The 20,864-nt window shown below is 38.3% G+C and overlaps 2 protein-coding genes and 1 long non-coding RNA gene across 4 annotated transcripts in view; 1 reads left to right on the top strand and 2 right to left on the bottom strand.

Moving 5' to 3' along the window:
• LOC137065285 (uncharacterized) overlaps positions 1 to 6,758 on the bottom strand; it is a 37,974-nt gene extending 31,216 nt beyond the window's left edge. Inside the window, exons 1-3 of one of the 2 annotated variants that reach the window (XM_067436881.1) lie at positions 6,542 to 6,758; positions 6,382 to 6,468; positions 2,477 to 4,049 (exon numbers count right to left, since the gene is read on the bottom strand). In XM_067436881.1, coding sequence (XP_067292982.1) covers positions 2,560 to 4,049; positions 6,382 to 6,460 — 1,569 coding nt within the window. In that variant the 5' untranslated portion in view covers positions 6,461 to 6,468; positions 6,542 to 6,758 and the 3' untranslated portion in view covers positions 2,477 to 2,559. Of the gene's footprint in view, positions 1 to 2,476; positions 4,050 to 6,381; positions 6,469 to 6,541 lie in introns of those variants that run through there. The other variant, XM_067436882.1, reaches the window with a different exon arrangement.
• LOC137065286 (uncharacterized) overlaps positions 1 to 20,864 on the top strand; it is a 31,675-nt gene that overhangs the window by 8,085 nt on the left and 2,726 nt on the right. The gene's annotated exons all lie outside the window — the stretch shown is intronic.
• Positions 8,341 to 20,173, bottom strand: LOC137064332 (uncharacterized). Its single transcript, XM_067435688.1, has 4 exons — positions 20,037 to 20,173; positions 18,146 to 18,336; positions 8,830 to 9,752; positions 8,341 to 8,374 (listed from the first exon to the last, which is right to left on the bottom strand). Exons 1-4 carry the CDS (start codon positions 20,107 to 20,109, stop codon positions 8,341 to 8,343), a joined length of 1,221 nt encoding a protein of 406 aa, XP_067291789.1. The 5' UTR covers positions 20,110 to 20,173.

The raw sequence follows: 20,864 nt of genomic DNA, 5'->3' as shown, positions 1-20,864 counted from the left end.
GAAACCATGGAAACACCAAAGACGCTTTAATGTATTATGTGTTTTATTAGACAGGTGAGCAACTGTTTGGATCATTTATGAACTGAAACGAATCATTGTTCTCCAAATCAACAGAGTTAGTCAAATTGTTTACATCTGGTGTTCTTGATTTACCGCACATGTGGTACCATGTTTTACCATGCCTAATATAATTTTGCTCACTGCAGTGTGAACAAGTGTCTCATAGAACGCACTGAGTAGCATTATAACATCACTTTAACACTCAAATGTGTGTAATATGATAAAACAGCGCTGCTTTACCCTACATACACAGGAGCAGAAGAAGCAGAAGCGCTCATCTGTGGCAGAATAAAACATCCGCCAAATCAAAGCATCATCAAGCTACCTCTAGCGGCAAACATTTTTTACATATAAAAAACATTATGGCATCAATGCCTTTGCTGACGTCGTAAAATTATAGCACATCACTATTATTGGGCATTTGTGGTCAATAGTTTTTTTTTCTGTTATATTTACAAAAATGTAAAATACATATGTATTTCTATATTCAGGTCCTTCTCAAAAAATTAGCATATTGTGATAAAAGTTAATTATTTTCCATAATGTAATGAGAAAAATTTAACTTTTATATATTTTAGATTCATTGCACACCAACTGAAATATTTCAGGTCTTTTATTGTTTTAATACTGATGATTTTGGCATACAGCTCATGAAAACCCAAAATTCCTATCTCAAAAAATTAGCATATTTCTTCTGACCAATAAAAGAAAAGTGTTTTTAACACAAAAAAAACTCATCCTTCAAATAATTATGTTCAGTTCTGCACTCAATACTTGGTGGGGAATCCTTTTGCAGAAATGACCGCTTCAGTGTGGCGTGGCTGCTGAGGTGTTCTGGAGGCCCAGGATGCTTCGATAGCGGCCGCAAGCTCATCCAGAGTGTTGGGTCTTGCGTCTCTCAACTTTCTCTTCACAATATCCCACAGATTCTCTATGGGGTTCAGGTCAGGAGAGTTGAGCACAGTAATACCATGGTCAGTAAACCATTTACCAGTGGTTTTGCCACTGTGAGCAGGTGCCAGGTCGTGCTGAAAAACCAAATCTTCATCTCCATAAAGCTTTTCAGCAGATGGAAGCATGAAGTGCTCCAAAATCTCCTGATAGCGAGCTGCACTGACCCTGCCCTTGATAAAACACAGTGGACCAACACCAGCAGCTGACATGGCACCCCAGACCATCACTGACTGTGGGTACTTGACACTGGACTTCAGGCATTTTGGCATTTCCTTCTCCCCAGTCTTCCTCCAGACTCTGGCACCTTGATTTCCGAATGACATGCAAAATTTGCTTTCATCCGAAAAAAGTACTTTGGACCACTGAGCAAGAGTCCAGTGCTGCTTCTCTGTAGCCCAAAAGTGTCTTGACCTGGGGAATGCGGCACCTGTAGCCCATTTCCTGCTCACGCCTGTGCACGGTGGCTCTGGATGTTTCTACTCCAGACTCAGTCCACTGCTTCCGCAGGTCCCCCAAGGTCTGGAATCGGTCCTTCTCCACAATCTTCCTCAGGGTCCCCTCACCTCTTCTCGTAGTGCAGCGTTTTTTGCCACACTTTTTCCTTCCCACAGACTTCCCACTGAGGTGCCTTGATACAGCACTCTGGGAACAGCCTATTCGTTCAGAAATGTCTTTCTGTGTCTTCCCCTCTCGCTTGAGGGTGTCAATGATGGCCTTCTGGACAGCAGTCAGGTCGGCAGTCTGACCCATGATTGCGGTTTTGAGTAATGAACCAGGCTGGGAGTTTTTAAAAGCCTCAGGAATCTTTTGCAGGTGTTTAGAGTTAATTAGTTGATTCAGATGATTAGGTTAATAGCTCGTTTAGAAAACCTTTTCATGATATGCTAACTTTTGAGATTTTGGGTTTTCATGAGCTGTATGCCAAAATCATCAGTATTAAAACAATAAAAGACCTGCAATATTTCAGTTGGTGTGCAATGAATCTAAAATATATGAAAGTTTAATTTTTATCATTACATTATGGAAAATAATTAACTTTTATCACAATATGCTAATTTTTTTAGAAGGACCTGAATATAAACACACACACACACACACACACACACACACACACACACACACACACACACACACACACACACACACACACACGGTGGGCCTGTACCATGATGGTAGTTTAACAAACTCAGGGTTACAGGATTAGTTTCGAGTTGACAAAACCAAACCATTGTATTCAGGCGTTGTTGGTCCCATAATGCTGATCATCAGCTTGCTCTGTCAACTCAGGCTTTGATCCTGAGTTTAGCTGTGACATCAGCAGTGAACAGCCAATCACACGCTGTGGAACTGAGATTCCCTTCTCGCGAGAGAAGCAGTGAGATTAATTTCTCTCTTCTGCAGAATATTACATGATTGAAAAAGAATAATTAAGAATAAAAAATAAAAATAAAAAGTTAATATGGCAATGAACACAGCTAAAAGCCAAACCACTTTAATGGTACCTAAAACCCAGGATTGGCACAAACTAAGCCTAAACAAATCTGGCTAGCCAGCTAAACCAGCTTCATGGTACAGGCCGGGTGTCTTGGTGTTGTTTCTGTTTCTTCTCCAAATTACTATTAATGTTCCTAAAAATAATGCTACATAAAACAAGTAAGAACTGACTAAGCTTTCTGTAAGTAGTTCGAAAAAACTCATCAGCAGCCCCAAAATAAGAAAGACTGAACCAATAAGCACACAACCACATGGCAAAACCAGTGTAACAATAGTAAAACCAATCACATTCTTTAGAGTTTCACTCTTTAAATGCCAATATGCCATTGTAAATCCTAATATTAGCAGCATTAATGTCATCTTCACACCAAGCAGAGCAAACACAGTCACAAACCCCATTGAAAGTGTCGCCCCAAAGGTACAACAAAGACTTAACCTGAGTGCACTGACTGGTGGAGATTCACGACCATGATTCATGATCTTTTTATTGTAAAATAGAAACACACAGGCCCCGATTATGACTCCAGGAGCTGCGTGACACGCTATGAGCACATCTGACCACGTCCTGACGCTGATAATTGTCCCAAAGACTAGAGCTGAACCAAGATTAAATATTACAATCAGTAATGGTGCGCCAGGAACAAATATAAACAATACAATTACTGCGATGGTTTGTCTCCAATCATTTATGTTGAATGTTCTCTGAATTTCTTCTGTTGTTAATTTAGTTGCAAATGATGTTATCAAGGCCAGATTTAGCGGTATAGCAACATCTGGATTCAGAACATATCTTAGACAGACCATAATTAATACAAGTAGAGCTAATTTTGCCCCAGAATATCCTTCAGTGTAAACAACAACAGCGGTGAGTGAAACAAGGAAAATCCATCGTAGGATTCCACCTGCACCTCCTAAAGTGTCATATAATACAGACAAGAGCTGCTTTTCTTCATGCACATCTCGACTCGTCTCTTCTGTTTTTAACTCTTGTGTCAATACTGAGTAAAACCCGTCAGCATTGAGCCAAACTAGCTTGTGTATTTCTGCTAGGAGAGCGGCTGTTTGAGCAGGTTTGGGTTCAGAGTCTCGGATCATGTGAAATCTGCCTCCACATGCGTTGATCATTTCTCCAGCGATCCCTCTGGACGCTCCTGTCAGACGTTCCTGCTGATTTTGCTGCAGAAGAACAATGCAGTACTGCAGAACTTCTGCTCCCAGCAGCTCCTGGGCTCGGCTCACAATATCACACTGCTCTGATTCTTGATCTTCCAGATTCAGGAGCATTAAAACGGCGTGAGGTCCAGGAGCCGAGAGGAACAGCGCTGTTGTGAAGCTCTGTCTCGCTGTGTCCTCCTCACAGAGGTTTGGTCCAGTGACCAGCATCATTCTACGCCCCTCGTCTGTCATTACTGAAGTCTTTACAATCTCTCTGTCCTCCTGTCCACCGTCTGTCCTTCCTGACAGAATCTCTGCAGCGCTCAATCTGGAGTCGCCTCGCATTCCCACAATCAGGACTCTCAAATCAGCATCATCATGAGAAGCTGGAAAAGAAAAGTAAATGAAAATATCATTGTACCATTGATCATCTTTAGCTTCAGCATGCCCAGCTCAAACAGCAATGCACATTAATAATTATGATAGAGACCGTCATACACATTATAACCAGAACACTATTGTAACAAAACCTTGTGAATTTGTTTGGTTTAGTTGTTTTTAGTTTGTGTTGATATGCACAGATCAGGCATAACATTATGAGCACTGACAGGTGAAGTGAATAACACTGATGATCTCTTCATCACGGCTCCTGTTAGTGGGTGGGATATATTAGGCAGCAAGTGAACATTTTGTCCTCAAAGTTGATGTGTGTGAAGCAGGAGAAATGGGCAAGCGTAAGGATTTGAGCGAGTTTGACAAGGGCCAGATTGTGACGGCTAGACGACTGGGTCAGAGCATCTCCAAAACTGCAGCTCTTGTGGGCTGTTCCCGGTCTGCAGTGGTCAGTCTCTATCAAAAGTGCTCCAAGAGGACCAGTGGAGAACCGGCCACAGGGTCATGGGCGGCCAAGGCTCATTGATGCACGTGGGGAGCGAAGGCTGGCCCGTGGGGTCCGATCAAACAGACGAGCTACTGGAGCTCAAACTGCTCCAGAAGTTAATGCTGGTTCTGATAGAAAGGTGTCAGAATACACAGAGCAGCTCAGTTTGTTGCGTATGGGGCGGCATAGCCGCTGACCAGTCAGGGTGACCTCTGACCCCTGACCCCGCCGAAAGCACCAACAGTGGCACCTCTGTGGAGGGCATTTCTTTTTTTTCCCCCATGGCACATTTTGTTTCTTTATATGAAGCCTAAATAATGTCCAATGACTTGTTTGCATTATTTATGAATTTTATTTTTTGGGATCACTTTACAATAAGGTCTCATTTGTTAATGCATTAACTAACATAAACAAACAGTATCATGTATTGTTCATTCATTGTTAGTTAATTTTAACTAATTGTTACGGGAAAAAAACCTTTTATAAAGTGTGACCTTTTTTCTTTTCTTTTTTTGATAAAGAAAGTTAGCTGTGTTAAATTAAGAGTGTTAAAGTGAAGTAATTTTGCTCTGGTTCAAACTAGCCTACTGTATTATATGGTTTGATTTATGTTGAAGTGTTTGGGACATTTAGATTTATCAGCCAATAAATCGGTTACTGGCTTTTAAATGTACATCCCTTCAGAAAATAATACTTAAAATAAAATGAATGATCTACTAACTTTACAGTGTTTGGTCTCAATTTTTGGTTTAACCCTCTGATGCATGGGTCATTTATTACAATAGGTGGTTTAAATTACATATTTGCTTACCTACAATTTGCCATTGGCTTGCATTAAGCCTACATTACAAACTCTGAATCAGGGTTCGTACACCTTTTCAAAGGTCAAATTCAAGCACTTTTCAAGCACTTTCAAGGTCCATTTTAAAGACTTTTCCAGCACCTAACACCGCTGTAAATTACATACCAATACATTGTCAAAATTATTATTTAGTGTTATAATCACATTAAAATGATGATAATGCTATAAACAGCCAAAATTGTGTTTCATAAAGCAGAAGGATCAGATATTTAACCAAACCACAAGTTTTATTTCTTTTAAATGTATCTCTGTCTAAGTAGACTTACTATCTAACCTGCCTTTGGGGTAATTGTAAAAACAATTACCCTAAACAAAATCACTCGACGGGTTCACTTAACTTTCAAATCATTTATTGAACATTTAAAAAATGCAAACATTTGTCTTTGAGGTAGACAGTCAATCAGATTCAGCTCATTGACCTTTTCTATTTTTAATTAATTTCTTTTTTGTGTGTGTATATCTATTAAAAGTCTAGGTAATCAAATATTTCTTCTGAAGAGATCACTTTATATGATAAAGCTTAAGCTTTTTTTCATAAACATTGATCAATTACCATTACAATTATCTCACAAATATGCTTAGCCTACAGTGCATGTTGTACAATGGGGTAATTGTGTTGCAGTCGCTTACATAGAGCAATAATAATAAACAAACTATTTAGTCAGATAGTTATTTGTTGTAAAAGCAATAATTACAATTTCAAGCATTTTTAAGCACTTTATCCAAAATTCAAGCACTTTTCAAACCTTGAAAACACAACATCAAAATTCAAGTCCTTTCAAGGATTTCAAGCACCCGTACGAACCCTGTCTGAATGCACGGTGTCCACTACAGTGGTCAAAATGATTTATTTTTGTTATCGAAAGCAAGACTGATTACTTAAAAAAAAGAGAGAGAGAGGTGTGTGTGATTTAATAATGCGTGCTTTCGAAAAGTAGAGAGCAAACACTCATTTAAATGATACATTGTACATTACCTTCAGCATGTATAGATGTGATGAGAAATACAAGAATCAGAGTGAAGAGAGATTTTGGTTCTGTCCTGTTTAGTTTCATTTTTCAACCTGGAGATTAAAGCCACCATTAATCTGTGAGTTTAAAATGTATTAAGCATAACTGTGAAGCTTATTTACTTACAGCACGACCGTTACATGTAAAGGCACAGACAGAAGAGGAATCCTGTTTGTTTGCGTTCACTTTGTACTGTGAAAGTTTCACTTTTGATTCTGTTTGCCTGACTCGCAGCTGCAGCTATATTTAGCAGGGAGTCTTACGTCCACTCAATGTCACGGTCGAACAATTTGGGAGAGTTTTCAACCAGCACTTTAACACAACTAGTGCTCCAGCCTCCGGCACTTTTTTTAGTACGTTTGGTATACAAACAAAGCAAATCAGAACCGAAGACAAACACTGGCAGAGTAAATACGTTTTATATACTCAAAAACCAATCAGAATTTTCATTTCAGCCGTGCGGAATACTTCCTAACCAATCATATTTCCTGTTTTATATGAAGGGGCGGGGCTTGGGAGCGTCACTGTCAGTGGAGTCCAACGGAACTCTCGACTGTTGAGTGCGCCTCAGAGGAGAAATACCCTGGTAAAATATCGCGGAAATATCCTTGTATGATTATAAATATTACACTAAGTTTACTGAGAAACAATGTCACTGACAATATTTCAGCTTCTTGTCTAGTGTAGTAGGCTAGCATATTTTCTGACTTAGAACTAGCAATGATGATTTGCGAATGAATCACTCTTGAATCGGTTCATTTTTTCTGATTCAGTGATTCAGATAGCTCACTCACGAACTGAATCGTTTGTAACAGGTTCACACTGATTTTAAATACCATGACATCACTGTGTTTTAGATATACATTATAAATATCGTGCCAAGTACCAAAATATTACCATCTGGTCAGAGTAGGCTTTGTGAAAGGACATTTTAAGTCATTTATGGACTTGTGGTTGTTAAATATTTTGGTTTTCATCATAAAATTGTAGCATAGTTCATTTAAATTGAATAAAATTTTATTTAATGACAAATATGTAATTTAAACCACAGATTTTTTTAATAAATTACCATGCATAAGAAGGTTAAACCAAAGGTTTTTTTTTTACTTATATTAGCTAAAATATTAGCAAATATTGTTTACGGTCAATGTTCTGAACAAAATCCTCTAAGTTTATAAGATAATCCTAAGAATCTAAAACATTATAAATCATATGTTTAATTATAATTATTATAAATTAAGTTTGCTTTGTAGTGTTAATAAGGCGCTAAATTGTGTCACTTGTGATTTAGTTTCATTTTGTGACTTGAACTATAAATGCATGGAAATACATTTTTACAGAAACACCCAAACTGAATTATGTCCATAGCACATAAGGCAGTCTTCAACTTGTAAATCACAGTTTCTCTTCCAATTTGTTGTTGAAATATAAATATTCAAATGGTGGCTATCAGAAAAACTTTTTCAAACTGTTTTCATTACAGGTTTATTCAAACATACATTAAATAATAAAGACAACAAGTTAAGTAAATATGATGAATATGTAATATATATTTATCAAAATGTTCCCCTTTTCTGGCTAACTAACGAGTTTATGGTCATTGAAATGCTTTCCTGACGTTACATGAAATACTGTTTACAAGCTGTTTATTAAAGTCTTTTTAGAGTTGGAAGTATGAGTTTAGAGTCCCTTTCACATGTGTTGGCAATGGGAAAGCACAGTCTTTGACCACACTACAGGGTAGCATTCATGAAGGTGGATTATGGATAATATGTGGTTGTGTTTTTAAGGCAGAACCTCTACGTTTAGATGTTTATCAACATGAATGAGAAGACAGGAAGTGGATTTGAGGCAATGTTCATTCATTGGAACAAAATAAAGAAAGACATTGTTTGCTTCCACATCTGTATGGTTGAAAAACTTGCTCACTCAACAGGCAAAGACTTAAAGGCTCGAAGGCTTAAAGGACAAAGATGTTACAATATAGATTAAAATTGGAGAATCTCTACTTAAACTTTACTGTTTCTGCCAATGATTCTGGCCCTACAAAACCGATAATTGATGTTACAGCCGAGAACTTTCGGTTTCTGAAAATGTGGTGCATTACTGCTATTAAGAATAATGCTACATAAAACAAGTAAGAACTGACTAAGCTTTCTGTAAGTACTTTGAGAAAACTCATCATCAGCCCCAAAACAAGAAAGACTGAACCAATCAGCACACAACCACATGAAAAACCGAGTGTAACAACAGTAAAACCAATCACATTCTTTAGAGTTTCACTCTTTAAATGCCAATATGCCATTATAAATCCTAATATTAGCAGCATTAATGTCATCTTCACACCAAGCACAGCAAACACAGTCACAAACCCCATTGAAAGTGTCGCCCCAAAGGTACAACAAAGAAATGACCAGAGTGTGAAGACTGGAGATTCACGACCATGATTCATGATCTTTTCATTGCAAAATGGAAACACAAGAGCCCCGATTATGACCCCAGGAGCCGCGTGACACGCTATGAGCACATCTGACCACGTCCTGACGCTGATAATTGTACCCAAAACCACAGATGAACCCACCAGAAATGGGAAAGACATAATTGCAAAGTAATGCAGTATTATAAGAATTACAATATTTGCTATGATGTTTGGACTTCTACTAAATATTAATGCCATTTCTCTCTCATATTGTTCTCTTTCTATTGTAAATTTAGTTGCAAGTGATGTTATCAAGGCCAGATTTAGCGGTATAGCAACATCTGGATTCAGAACATATCTTAGATAGACCATAAACAATACAAGTAGAGCTAATTTTGCCCCAGAATATCCTTCAGTGTAAACAACATGAGCAGTGAGTGAAACAAGGAAAATCCATCGTAGGATTCCACCTGCACCTCCTAAAGTGTCATATAATACAGACAGGAGCTGCTTTTCTTCATGCACATCTCGACTCGTCTCTTCTGTTTTTAACTCTTGTGTCAATACTGAGTAAAACCCGTCAGCATTGAGCCAAACTAGCTTGTGTATTTCTGCTAGGAGAGCGGCTGTTTGAGCAGGTTTGGGTTCAGAGTCTCGGATCATGTGAAATCTGCCTCCACATGCGTTGATCATTTCTCCAGCGATCCCTCTGGACGCTCCTGTCAGACGTTCCTGCTGATTTTGCTGCAGAAGAACAATGCAGTACTGCAGAACTTCTGCTCCCAGCAGCTCCTGGGCTCGGCTCACAATATCACACTGCTCTGATTCTTGATCTTCCAGATTCAGGAGCATTAAAACGGCGTGAGGTCCAGGAGCCGAGAGGAACAGCGCTGCTGTGAAGCTCTGTCTCGCTGTGTCCTCTGTTGGAAATTTTCTTCTTGCAAAAACCATTTCCCAAAGATCATTTGATTTCAGAAAGACTTTATTCAAAATAACAAAGCCGAGTTTCCCCTGCAGGAGACAACTCCAGTTCTTTGGTTTACCTAGCATATATACCCAGCTGCTTTCCCAAAATGGTCACAACCTTCAGCTAGTATTCCAGTTGGTTTCCTGGCTCATATGTCACAGCATTCCCAGTTCTTTTTCTGTCCATCATGCATCTTCTACATGTCATTTTCAAGCACGTTGTCAAGGTCCCCAAGAACTTAAAACCGGGCAAACACAACCTCAGCAAACAGCCAATATCTAATAGTGTCTTATATACAGCTTATTTTACATTAAATTCAATAATAAAAATCTTCTACATTCCCCCCTCTGGGGCTTACCTAAGCCCCAATTTTGTATCTTTCTTCCAGACGTGTAGCTTCAAAATCTAGCTTTCTTAGTTATGCTACCTTATGACTTAAATTAAGTCACTCACTCTTCATTGCCAAAGACCAGATTATGCAACCACACTCTGGATGAGCATCAGAACCAAACATCTCTTTTCAGACATTTTTCTTTCTTTCTTAGGTGTATTTTTTTCTTTTTCCAAAAAGAGTAAAAGATTCTTTTGCTCCCTTTAAAACTAGACCATTGTTGTAAGCATGAACATACACTTGGCTCAGCCTTGTAAATTATTTTCACAATTATGTAGAGTATATCAATGCATAATACTAATACAAGTTATTTTTGGAATGTAGACATCCTTAACCCAGACATCAGATGTTTGTACATTTCAATTTGATTTGTCAGACCAATCTTAACATACTTTGTTTGCCCTCTTAATTGTTGTCTCATTATCTTAACCTCTTAGCATTTCCATGTGCTTAACCATGGCTTTGACAATTAGTGATATTAACATGAAAATTTCACAGCAGAACAATAACCATATTGATACAGAACAATCTTGATATTGCAACTTTTAAAGACATCCCTTATTTAGCAAATCACTTTTCAAACTTTAGAATTAAACCAGTTTTCTTTAACTTCTGCTCTTACGCCTCTTGTTTAATTTACTCATAACTTTGTCTGCCAATAACCAATAATTAACTAAGGGCTTGCCTATTTTGCCTTGTCATTCTATTTGTTTCATGTAATTGTTCTTCTATAGCACAGATAAAGCATCATCTCTAAATCTCCTGTATACTACTATATCCTGTACTATAGTAAATATAAATTAGCCATTTTCGGTTTTTATTTTGCTTGATCCATATAATTGTTGGTTAAACCAAGGTAAACTGTCTTTCTTATTTTTGACCGATTCCTATTTTTATAAAGTCTTATTAATTCCTTAATCTGAAGAATCAATCTTTTAGTCAAAATCAATTTTAGATCATGAATGTTCAGAATATTGTTGTGCATTTATTATCACAATACACTTAGTTCTTTGTTAGATTGTTTAAATTCTTGTCTGTTTATTACAAAAACTAACAATAAATATAATTTTAACTTAAGTTCAATGCAGTCTGACTGATTGCTTTAGTGGCTCAGTTCAAGCTGCTCATGAAGCAATCATTTCTTCCTTTTTACTACTAACAAAACTCTAAAACTTGATTAGAAGTAGAAACATAATTATAAAACTCCCTTGTGTGTAATTTAAGTGTTTGTTCATTAATCAATTACTTATCGCTTTTAGTGCTTTTGTTCGATATTTTGGCACAAATGTTCACAGTTCAGACTGAAAATTTTCTTACATTGCTTATAAATATCCATTAATCTTTCCTTATCATCTAATATCTTATTCCCCCCTCAACATTCTTAGATGTCACAAACTATGCACATCGAAGAATGTTTAAAAGGGTTGTTCCAACAATTTGTCCTTTATCTGAATGGCAAATATCTTTTTTGGCCCTCTTTTGTTGCCTTCTAATGGCCTACTTTTTATTAAATTTGGTTGTGGTTCTGTAAGCACTACTTGATAAATATTCAAATTAGTTGTATCATAGTGTCTTACTAAATCAAGCTATCAAGCTTTTGAATTGAAATTGACATTCGTGGTAATACCTATATTCCTAATTAGGGATGGGTATCGTTAAGGTTTTAACGGTATTACTACTCTTACCGATACTGCTTATCGGTCCGGTACTTTAACGGTATTCTTATCGGTACTTTTTGAGATTATATATATATATATATATATATATATATATATATATATACATACATACATACATACATACATACACACACACACACACACACACACACACACACACACACACACACACACACACACACACACACACACACACACACACACACACACACACACACACACAATTAACAAAAATACACAGCCTACACATGCAGTGCTTTCATTTCAGGAAGAATTCTACTAATCAAATGTAAAATAACACTGTTCATCATAAATAGCCAAATTAATGCTTATTAAAGCTGAAGTTATTCATGCAAGAGCTGTGAGGGATTTTCTCTTTGCATTTGGTTGTTTAATTCGCAGTTATTCATCAGCATGTTTATTTACACTGCTGCCTCTTTAAGACAGATGTGCAGATCTATAGGCGACTGATAATAGGCAGATGCACTACACTTTCTCCCGAGTCCCGACTATATCCATAATAACTACGTCCATTTTAGACACAAACTGTGTTGTGTTTAAGAGACTCTCCAAGCCGGTCATTTTGACATAGATGTTTGTGTACATTTGATCGTTTAGACGCGAGTATGAAACCGAAAGTGTAATTTGCTCATCTCGTTGCGGCTGTTTCAGAGCGCGCGTCGACTTGGGAACAATCTCTTGCGCACATTTTTGTGCATTTAATCGCTCTTTTTATTATTAAACGCGTCCCACAATTTACCAACAGTGGCTAGACTGTATTTTACAACAATCACTGATCATGCTGATTCTGTCATTACGTTTGAGTTTTATGGAGAAATGACAGCGTAGGCTACTGCTGCAAAGGGAATCAAGTTGGGCTAGACATAAATATTATTATTATAATCTTTGGAAGACAAAATCTAAAATAAAAGCAGACTATCACAGATCTAAAGTGTAACCAGGCTATGTTTGAATGTTTGGTTCTGTCCTCGGCTGTCGTTTGCGGAGCTCTCTCTCTCTCTCTCTCTCTCTCTCTCTCTCTCTCTCTCTCTCTCTCTCTCTCTCTCTCTCTCTCTCTCTCTCTCTCTCTCTCTCTCTCGTCACGTGTATTTTCAAAAGTACCGACAGCAGAACCGATAACGTCAAAGCTTATCGATACAACGGTCTTTCAAAATTCAGCCCCGGGGCCCGTTTAATACCGGTTTTCGGTACCCATCCCTATTCCTAATTCAAACTTTGTTTTAACTTTAGACTGAAATTTAGTCATCTATTTTATATTAGGATCTTGTTCATAAGCTCTTTTAGTTCCACCTTTGTAAGCCTTTATAAGTTGTTCTGATTCTCATTGACAATGCTTTGTTAGCCGTATTCTAGCGCTCATTTCTTAGTGGCAAAGAGGCTAGAACTCATTCTTTACCACAAGTCCAAAGATATCTGCTACTACTATTGTCTAAACTTCAATCTTTTATCTACGGTAGTGATATAGTTGGCATTTTACGTTTTTCTTCTTCTGTATTATTATTATTAGTAGTAGTAATAATATATATCTTTTTTCTTATTCTTTGAAGTTATGGGGCTCTTACAAGTATTTTTGCATCTCAACCTTTTTTTCCGTCTTATTTTTCAATATCTGCACCTCTTCTGTTTTGCAGTTTTATCTCTTGTTTTTTTTTTAATCAGTTCTTCTTTTACTGGGGTTTTAAAATTGTTAATACGTCTGTTGTGATCTAAAGCATAACATTTGAAATTCTGGGTTGATTCTTCTGCCTTGCACAGCTCCTTATGAGCTTTCAACACTCTGCAACCTTCATTGTGAATCTCTGGTCAAGCCTATCCCCTTTTTTCCATTTGTTGAGATGATGGTCATTCTGTGAGCAACTCTTCACCAGGGTGACTCTTTGCGAGCCGTTGCAATGGGCTTTCCCTCGTTGGTAAGGGAGAGACGTCACTAGTACGCTCTTGTGTCCCCTACTTCATGGTATGTGGGAATGCTGAAGCTGGCTGATGTATTTTAAGATGAGAAGCATGGACTCAAGTGTCCTCTGGTGATCAGTGCACACTCTTCTTATGAGATCACAATGTGCATTCAGCGGTTCTTTTTGTTGGATCATACTGGAATCCTTCCTGGAATTGAGCTCCTGTCACCTGTAATTGAGACTGAACCATTTCTTGTTAGTGACAACAACATATAATAATCATCTGCTCGTCTGTCCCACTGTTCCTGTGAAAAGCTTTTGTGAGGCTGAGCGCTGTCCTGTCCACTTTTAGGGCTCTCAACTTACATCACTAGCAGGGCTTAAACCCCTATTCATAATCATTTTTGTCTCATACCATTTTTCCCCAAAGAGATACAAATTTATTCTTTACAATTAGCCAATTCAACTCAGTTATTTCATTGTTTTGAGTCTCATTGTTCTTTCATAATTTCTGATGCATATGGAAAGCACTCAACCCACTTTGCTCAAGTTAACAGTTACATGATATTACACTTTTGAATCCGCTCCGTCAGCTCCATGGCGATATGCTGAAAAGAAATGTAGATATGTTATGCGCTGCGCAAATGTGGCAATATTTTTCCCTCCTTTTTACCACAAAAGTATTGACCAGGAAGCTTAACCAAATTCATCCATGGTCATTGTTTTATTGGGCATAATTTGCCCTGTGGGCCCACATACTAAATTTAAATACAGCTGTTTTGGCAAAATATATTTTTGCCTTAGTGTCTCTTCAGACACTATATGTCAATCCACTCACACTCCACGGCCATCAATCACATTGTATCAACCCCACATGGCCCCATGGCCATCTCACACCCACACTCACACCCCATGGCCATCACCCCCATCATGTATCTTTGTTTCTGCTTCAGCAGGTTGTGCTCTAATTGGGGAACACCAGGAATGCCACAAGGTCTGAACATGGCACTGTAGCATTCCCTGTACATGAACCTTTCTTTTTCTCACAAAGTCTAATAGATAGTAGACCTAGTTATGGTGCAGTTGAGACAGTTGATTGTAATTTCTCAAGTGCATTTAATAATTTGTTCGTCTCATTTTAAGTTTGTAATTTTCTTTTTGTTGTTGCTCATGAGCTTCTTTAAGAATGATATTGGAGATCTCTTCATTATCATGGATCCTTGGCCAATAATATTTTTATCTCGTTATCCCACTGATGACAGCATTCTGACTTCATGTTTTTGACTTTGGAGTTATTATTATTTAATCCAGCTCTAGTAAGAGTTAAATTACTAAACAAGATGGAGTGACCAACATTCAGTTTACCTACCATATTTTTCTGTGAGACATCTCGTGTCTATATTTTCTTAACCAATGAATAAATGTTTTATGCTTTTAGCCCTAGATGTTTAACATTCTAGCCCTTACTATACCAAATCCAGCCTCAGTTGTAACTATTAGGTGAGTTGAACACCCACTATTGTCTGTCAATGCACTGTGTTTTTCTTTTCTCTTTTTTTTTTCATCAGACATAGGGCTGGACTGGTGCCTATACTGAAAAAGCAGAGAAGGTTAGTTTAGCAGAGAATACAAAGAACTGCTATGAGACCAGTGAATTATCAAGATGAATCAAGTGAATATCATAACTAACAAATTTGAAGCAGACTCTAGAGTGATCATTGTAGATGCCGCACCTGTGCCGCCCGTCAGGGAATCGATGTCACTCATTCTGTATAGATCATCAGTCTTTTGAAGCTCCTCGACTGTTGTTCTGCATGTGTCGTCAGCCTGATGTCACTCAAAGGCCTTTTGCGAAGTCCTGGTGTTGTCGAGTGGAACTTAGGCTCTGTCGTTTCTCAGCCTCTTCTCCATTTTAGCTTTTGACTGATCTTGTCAAAGTTTTGTATGTCAGGATATTGTCTCTGTTCTCGGGAAAGCCTCAAGTGAAAGTTTCACCTTTCCCTGCATTAAATCAGTCTTTTTCCATGCTGACCTTTTGGAAAGCGTCATCTTCTCCTTTCAGGAGGGGAGCTGAAAAAAGCCCATCATCCACTCTCTTCTTCTCTCTGCAGCCGCGTCTTCACCTTTCCCCACTTGTTGCTTCAGTGGTCAAGGCACTGCCATTGAAGCCATCTGAAATTTGAACACTCAGAGATCTGCATGAATCAAATTGAACTTTTATATCTTCTAATTCCAGTTGTATCTGAGCATTCAGCTCTTTTTCTAAATTCCATTCTCTAACCCTTTTCTTCACTAGTTATCAAATGTCACTGGTTGACTACAGCAGTTCCTTCATTCTATTTTTAGTGAAGCAAGTTCTTCGTTGCAGTATGCAGAAAAGAAAGACAATAATCTATCCTAATGATACTGAGTGTAATACAGCTAAATACTTTTCATTCTTCTATATTCACATGCTGGGATAAAAATAATCTGGCAAATAAAACCTCTCAACCAACAGGAATTCTTTTTTGGTTTAATTTGAACCACCAAGTCCCATTCTCTAAGGTCCTATGATTGTTGCAAATTATCTATAAATGTTGAAACTTTTCTTTAAACTTGGTCACCCAATCTCGCTCTCACTCAGCTCAATGCACAAGTTATTTTAACACAAGCATAAATCTCTGCATTGGAATACTTTCTCATACTGTCCCCCAAGGGATAAAGAGATAGACATTTTTAGACGTCTTCATATATAATATATAATACTTTAAGCACGTGCAATCTTATTATTTATTCATCTATTAAAATAGATAATTACATTTATCAAATAAATATATATATTATTATTTTTTATATATATCATATTACAGTGTTCTGCAGAACTAATAATTTGAAACAATATTCTAATTTCCTTTATTTATTTTCAATACCTCACATTTAAGTTCCTATAGGGCTCATTCTCTCATTCACTGTTCTCAAGTGACCAGGGAGGGGGTCACTATTTTTACCCACAGACACAGTCAGACAAGACACAGGATCCCACACAGATACACTTCCTCAACACATAGTCTTTACACTATCCCGTCTAACCATTCAGACCTCTGTTGTTTATCTCAGAGCGGTATCAAAGACGTAAAATTCACATGCCTATCCATTCAGACCTCTGCTTTATAGCAAAGCGGTATCATAGACATAACCTATCGTTTACCCATTCAGACATCTGCTGAACATCAACAGACCGGTATTCCAAACGATTAGACTATCTGTGCAGACCCCTGTAATTTTACAACAAGGCGGTATCCATAGTCTTTTACACTATCCCGTCTAACTATTCAGACCTCTGTCATTTATGACAGAGCGGTATCAAAGACGTAAAATTTCCATGCCTATCCATTCAGTCCTTTGCTTTATAGCAAAGCGGTATCATAGACATAACCTTATCGTTTACCCATACAGACGCCTGCTGAACTTCAACAGACCGGTATTCCAAACGATCGTTTTACCCGTGCAGTCCTTCTTGTTATACTTTGATAACAGAAGCGGTATCCGTAAAACTTTCCTTTTCAGTTTGCCCCGAGCAGTCGCTCACTAATTGAACCGGTAACCGGCAAACTCCATCTGTGTGCATGCATTGACACAGATTAACCTTTTCCCTGTATTCATGCTTATACAGATCAACCTTTGTTTACCTCAGTCGTTCGTAATATAGCCGAACCGGTAAACTTACCCTGTATTCATGCTTATACAGATCATGCAATTATTCTGAAATCAAAGATCCTTATTCCTTCTTTAGTTCTTTAAATTTGGGGAAGCTTTTTTAGTGACTTACCACTTCCAAGTGAGCCCTGGTGATCAACACAAACATGAGAAAAAGCAAAAATTTGCTCACCTCAAGTTAGTGGCCACTTGGTGTTTGTGTTGATCATTCAAGGTCATCAAGCTTGCAGTGGTTTGTCATCAGCTCCGAAGCCAGTCCCATCTGGGGTGCCAAATATGTTGGAAATTTTCTTCTTGCAAAAACCATTTCCCAAAGATCATTTGATTTCAGAAAGACTTTATTCAAAATAACAAAGCCGAGTTTCCCCTGCAGGAGACAACTCCAGTTCTTTGGTTTACCTAGCATATATACCCAGCTGCTTTCCCAAAATGGTCACAACCTTCAGCTAGTATTCCAGTTGGTTTCCTGGCTCATATGTCACAGCATTCCCAGTTCTTTTTCTGTCCATCATGCATCTTCTACATGTCATTTTCAAGCACGTTGTCAAGGTCCCCAAGAACTTAAAACCGGGCAAACACAACCTCAGCAAACAGCCAATATCTAATAGTGTCTTATATACAGCTTATTTTACATTAAATTCAATAATAAAAATCTTCTACACCTCCTCACAGAGGTTTGGTCCAGTGACCAGCATCATTCTACGCCCCTCGTCTGTCATTACTGAAGTCTTTACAATCTCTCTGTCCTCCTGTCCACTGTCTGTCCTTCCTGACAGAATCTCTGCAGCGCTCAATCTGGAGTCGCCTCGCATTCCCACAATCAGGACTCTCAAATCAGCATCATCACGAGAAGCTGAAAGAGAAAGAGAAACTACTTTATTAAACAATTTCTTCTCGTACGCTGTTGACGTAGTTAAAGGGTTAGTTCACCCAAAAATGAAATGTCTGTCAGTAACTCCTCTCCCTAATGTCGCTCCACACCCGTAAGACCTCCGTTCATCTTCACACACAGTTTAAGATATTTTATATTTAGTCCGAGAGCGTATGCAAGTGTATGCACACTATACTGTCCATGTCCAGAAAGGGAATAAAAACATCATCACAGTAGTCCATATGAGACATCAGTGGGTTAATTAGAGTCTCTTGAAGCAGAGAAAATACATTTGGGTCCAAAAATAACAAAAACTACGACTTTATTCAGCATTGTCTTCTCTTCCCGTTTTTTTTTCAATCCTCAAATAAAGATTCAAACAGTTATGAATCAGCGAGCGTATCTATTCATGATTCGGATTGTGTGAAAACGTGACACTGGCGATCCGAATCATGAATCAATACGCTCATAATGAAGTTTGTTGATGGAAGGAAGGAGGCGGGAACCAGCGAACCAACTTTCAAAGTAAATAAAACGAAAGTAAACCGCGGGCAGCCCCTTACGGACGACTGCCCGCACACACACAACAAAACCTAACATAAAATCCAGGCCTGGTCTTCTCTCGTCTTTCACTGCCTTCGCTCCTCCTTTTATGCTCCCATCACTCGGCCCGCTGCTTGCCACACTGATTCATAACCGTGTGAATCTATACCAGTACCGTTTCTAGGCATAGGCAAAGGCGGTCGCCTAGGGCGCCAACAGCTGGGGGGCGCCAGTGAGCCCCCGCCCCAACAAGATTTTTTAGTTATTTCATATATATTTTATTATTAATATTTCATACTTTCTGCTATTTCGAGGCATTATGATTAGTTGCGATTATTAGAGTGAAGTCGCCATGGTGATAGTGGCGCTGCTGTAATGAGATCATGTAGAGGGCGGCAGGGAACGTCGTCATCCGTGCTTTAGTTTCATCATCATGAAGAGGTCAAAGCCATCAGGGGCTCAGTATCGTCAAAAGAAAAAAGAGGAAATATAAAAAAGAAAGCGAAATATACAGGTATGTTAGGCTACTTATTGGTTACTTGTTCTCTACTAAGCTGGTCGCTCTATCATAATGTTGAGCAAAACATTACACTGAATATTAGTACTGGACGGACCACACGCCATGCTCATTTATTTCAGCTGCAGAACATTATAGCATAGTTAATTTGAATTTTAAAAAAAATTACATCAGAGACAGCTGTTTAGTGTAAATTAGTCAAGTAATACTGTCATAACCATGGGCGTCACTAGGCCCTTTTTTATATGAATCTTGTCTAGGGTGCCAGAAAGGCTAGAAACGGCCCTGATCTATACACTCAGACTAAATATAAAATATCTTAAACTGTGTGTGAAGATGAACGGAGGTCTTACGGGTGTGGAACGACATTAGGGTGAGGAGTTAATGACAGACATTTCATTTTTGGGTGAACTAACCCTTTAAAGCAGTACAGAGCTTCCAGTTTCTACCTCAGTACCAATAACTATATTACTTAGCGTACTTAAATAAGCAAAAGTACAAATCATTACATGGTGCTAACAATGTGTGTATCATTCCCCCACAAGTAAATATTAAGTCGCAATGTAAATAGTTTTTAGCAGTTTATGCAGGAACTTTAGTTTAGAGAAGAGCAGATACTAACCTTCTGAGGATGTCATGTGAAATGTGAGAATCAGTATGAGGAACAAGTTTGGTTTAGTCTTGGTTAATTTCATCTTTTAACCTGGTCCGTCGTACAAAGCAAGTTAGACAGTCGGTTTGAAGTTGACAAAGTCAAACAAATCCAACCAGAGTTTTGTGTCGCCATATACTTTCTTTATCAACTCAGGGGTTAAGTTTATGATTAACTCTGGAGTCTGTGCACATGAAAGTGTGATATTCACAGCCAGCCGCATAAAACATGGAGTGAGTCAGCGAGATTCACTTCCCTGTTAAAAGTCAAGAGATCATTATGAAATGAATAAATGTGCAATACTGTTTTAACAACATATCAAATATTCCCTATGACATCCCTGATGATTTGACTCTATGCTAAACTCTAGTTCTTAAATTATGTGGGGTCTTTTAAGTACAGCTCCTAGTGATGTTATCAAGTCAAAAATAAGCGGTATAGCAACATATGGACTCAGAACATACACTATATTCCCAGAAATATTGGTACACCCCTTAAAATCACTGAGTTCAGGTGTTCAATCCCTTCATGGCCATAGGTGTGTAAATCAAGCTCTCGGCCTGCAGACGCTTCTACACACATTAGTGATAGAATGGGTCGCTCTCAGGAGCTCAGTGAACTCAAGCGTGGGGCCGTGATAGGCTGACACCTGTGCAATAAGGCCATTCCTGACATTTCCTCACTACTAAATATTCCACGCTCAACTGTTAGCGGGATTATAACAAAGTGGAAGCCATTGGGAACAAAAGCAACTGGCCACGAAGCGTTAAATCCCAGAGGTGGGTCAGCGCATGCTGA

This window comes from Pseudorasbora parva, chromosome 25 (assembly GCF_024679245.1).
Source record: "Pseudorasbora parva isolate DD20220531a chromosome 25, ASM2467924v1, whole genome shotgun sequence".
Lineage (NCBI taxonomy): Eukaryota > Metazoa > Chordata > Actinopteri > Cypriniformes > Gobionidae > Pseudorasbora > Pseudorasbora parva.
Note: the sequence above shows the minus strand (reverse complement) of the source record. Positions and strands in the feature narration are given on the sequence as shown.

What these genes read in the sequence shown, in the direction of transcription:
- LOC137064332 (XM_067435688.1), bottom strand. Translation starts at nt 20,109, where the DNA reads ATGAAATTAACCAAGACTAAACCAAACTTGTTCCTCATACTGATTCTC. An exon ending in TCACATGACATCCTCAGAAG is followed by an intron (nt 18,337 to 20,036) that starts GTTAGTATCTGC and finishes TTTCTCTTTCAG; the next exon opens with CTTCTCGTGATGATGCTGAT. An exon ending in GACCAAACCTCTGTGAGGAG is followed by an intron (nt 9,753 to 18,145) that starts GTGTAGAAGATT and finishes TTTCCAACAGAG; the next exon opens with GACACAGCGAGACAGAGCTT.